The sequence below is a fragment of the Bipolaris zeicola genome (genome assembly GCF_000523435.1).
Source record: "Bipolaris zeicola 26-R-13 unplaced genomic scaffold scaffold_685, whole genome shotgun sequence".
Lineage (NCBI taxonomy): Eukaryota > Fungi > Ascomycota > Dothideomycetes > Pleosporales > Pleosporaceae > Bipolaris > Bipolaris zeicola.
In genome coordinates this window covers 474-2,119 of record NW_006912734.1, presented here as the reverse complement: position 1 = coordinate 2,119, position 1,646 = coordinate 474, and the positions used below count along the sequence as shown (strand labels likewise).

The window sequence follows — 1,646 nt, the reverse complement described above, 5'->3', positions numbered from 1 at the left end:
ATATTGCCCTTTCTTGGCCCCATCTTGTCTTTCATTTACGTCACTTGCTTACATTTGGCGGAAAGCTCAGGCTCCACCACAGCCCTTATCCCTCCTTCGAAATCGCTCACTGGCGATGAAGACACAATCACATCAGGCCACGATGTTGGACAAGTCTCGAAATAGACCAATCCAACGAGAGGGCTTCTCTAAGCGCCTAGCTACACTTCTACTAGAAGAAGATCATTCAGGTACTGTGAACTTGTATAAAAAGGCTACCACGAATACCATAGAGGTCTTCCAATAGCAGGAACTTCCAATCTCTCTTCTTTATCAACACTAGCACGTACTATTCTTTTCAACTACATAGCCTTTCAAACAGGCTACTACATCATGTACTTCACTCAAGTATCACTTGTCGTGCTCGCTGGAGCAACGATTGCTACTGCTGCACCCCTCGAAGCTCCTAAACATACCCTTTATGGGCGCACAGCGCAATATCACAGCAGTTGCGATAAGCCTGGCCCTGATGGCGGAGAGAACATGAAAGCAAAGGCCCAAAGAGCCTTTACAGACGCATCGCAAATGGCATACCAGACACAGATCCGCCATGACAACAGTGGAAACGCTTTCACAGAGAGCTCTGCGTAAGTAAAATATCAGGAACTACTAGTCAAGAGTCTGGAGTCTGACTTTATGAATAGGTACAGGCATTACTTCGCCGACGCGGACAAGGACCAAGTCAAGCAAATGATGCAGGTCATCTATAACAGCCGCCTTCCAGTGGATGACAACGACGGCGGTCAGGGCTACTTCATCGACATTCGCTGTGGTAACAGTGAGGACCCTCAAACATGCAGTGGATCCACTCTGGCTGGCACGAACGCGAGGCCTGGTCAATCAGTTGTAAGTCAGCCCTTATTAGAGGTATCAAATGTCATACAGATGTTAACGTCGCATTCAAGATGGTTCTCTGCGATCGCTTTTTCCGCAACTCCGAGCCACGCACCAAGAACGACTTCCAAACCAAGAAATTCGATGACAGTCGCAACGGCTGGTGCCAGCCCAACGAAGAATTCCCCTTCTTCGAAATCGCGGGTCTGACAATTTTCCACGAAATGACACATCTGCACACCGTTGGCCAGAGGGCTGGACTCGAAGCCTTCCCCGACCCCGATGGCTACAGCACCTCTGGCACGATCGATGTCTACGAGAAGGGTGGCGACGATGACCGTGCGAAGTACAAGGACATGGATCCCTGGAAAGCGGCCCGGAAGCTCAAGCAGCTTTGGGATGAGTACGATGCGGACAACTCAAAGTACAAGCCCTTGTGGAGCCCGATTCACAACGCAGATAGTTATGCTGCCGCGGCGTTGGAGTTTTCGTATCTGGAACCTTGTAAATGGGATGTCATCTTGCCCAACTCAGTCTGAAAATCTTGTTTGATCACTTCTATTTTAGGGTAGGGTAGATATGAAGTACAGAATTATGGCAAGGGTTAGCAAAATTATAAGTAAAAAAAAATTCTTCTTAATAGATAGCGCATAGCTTTATGATTCTAAAGCTGACATAACGGGAGCAGCATGATGCCAGGATGTAGTAAGTTACTGAGATCACAGTTCTTCGAGGTATCTAGACAACACTGGAAAATGAACTCCCCACCGGTG

General features: G+C 47.9%; 1 protein-coding gene across 1 annotated transcript; it reads left to right on the top strand.

The window, feature by feature from the left end:
• Positions 1–372: 372 nt before the first annotated feature.
• On the top strand, positions 373–1,412 carry COCCADRAFT_42296 (uncharacterized protein; the record flags this gene model as incomplete). The annotated part of the gene is made up of 3 exons (XM_007720829.1): positions 373–626; positions 690–889; positions 925–1,412. 3 exons carry the CDS (start codon positions 373–375, stop codon positions 1,410–1,412), a joined length of 942 nt encoding a protein of 313 aa, XP_007719019.1.
• Between the last annotated feature and the right edge of the window lie 234 nt (positions 1,413–1,646).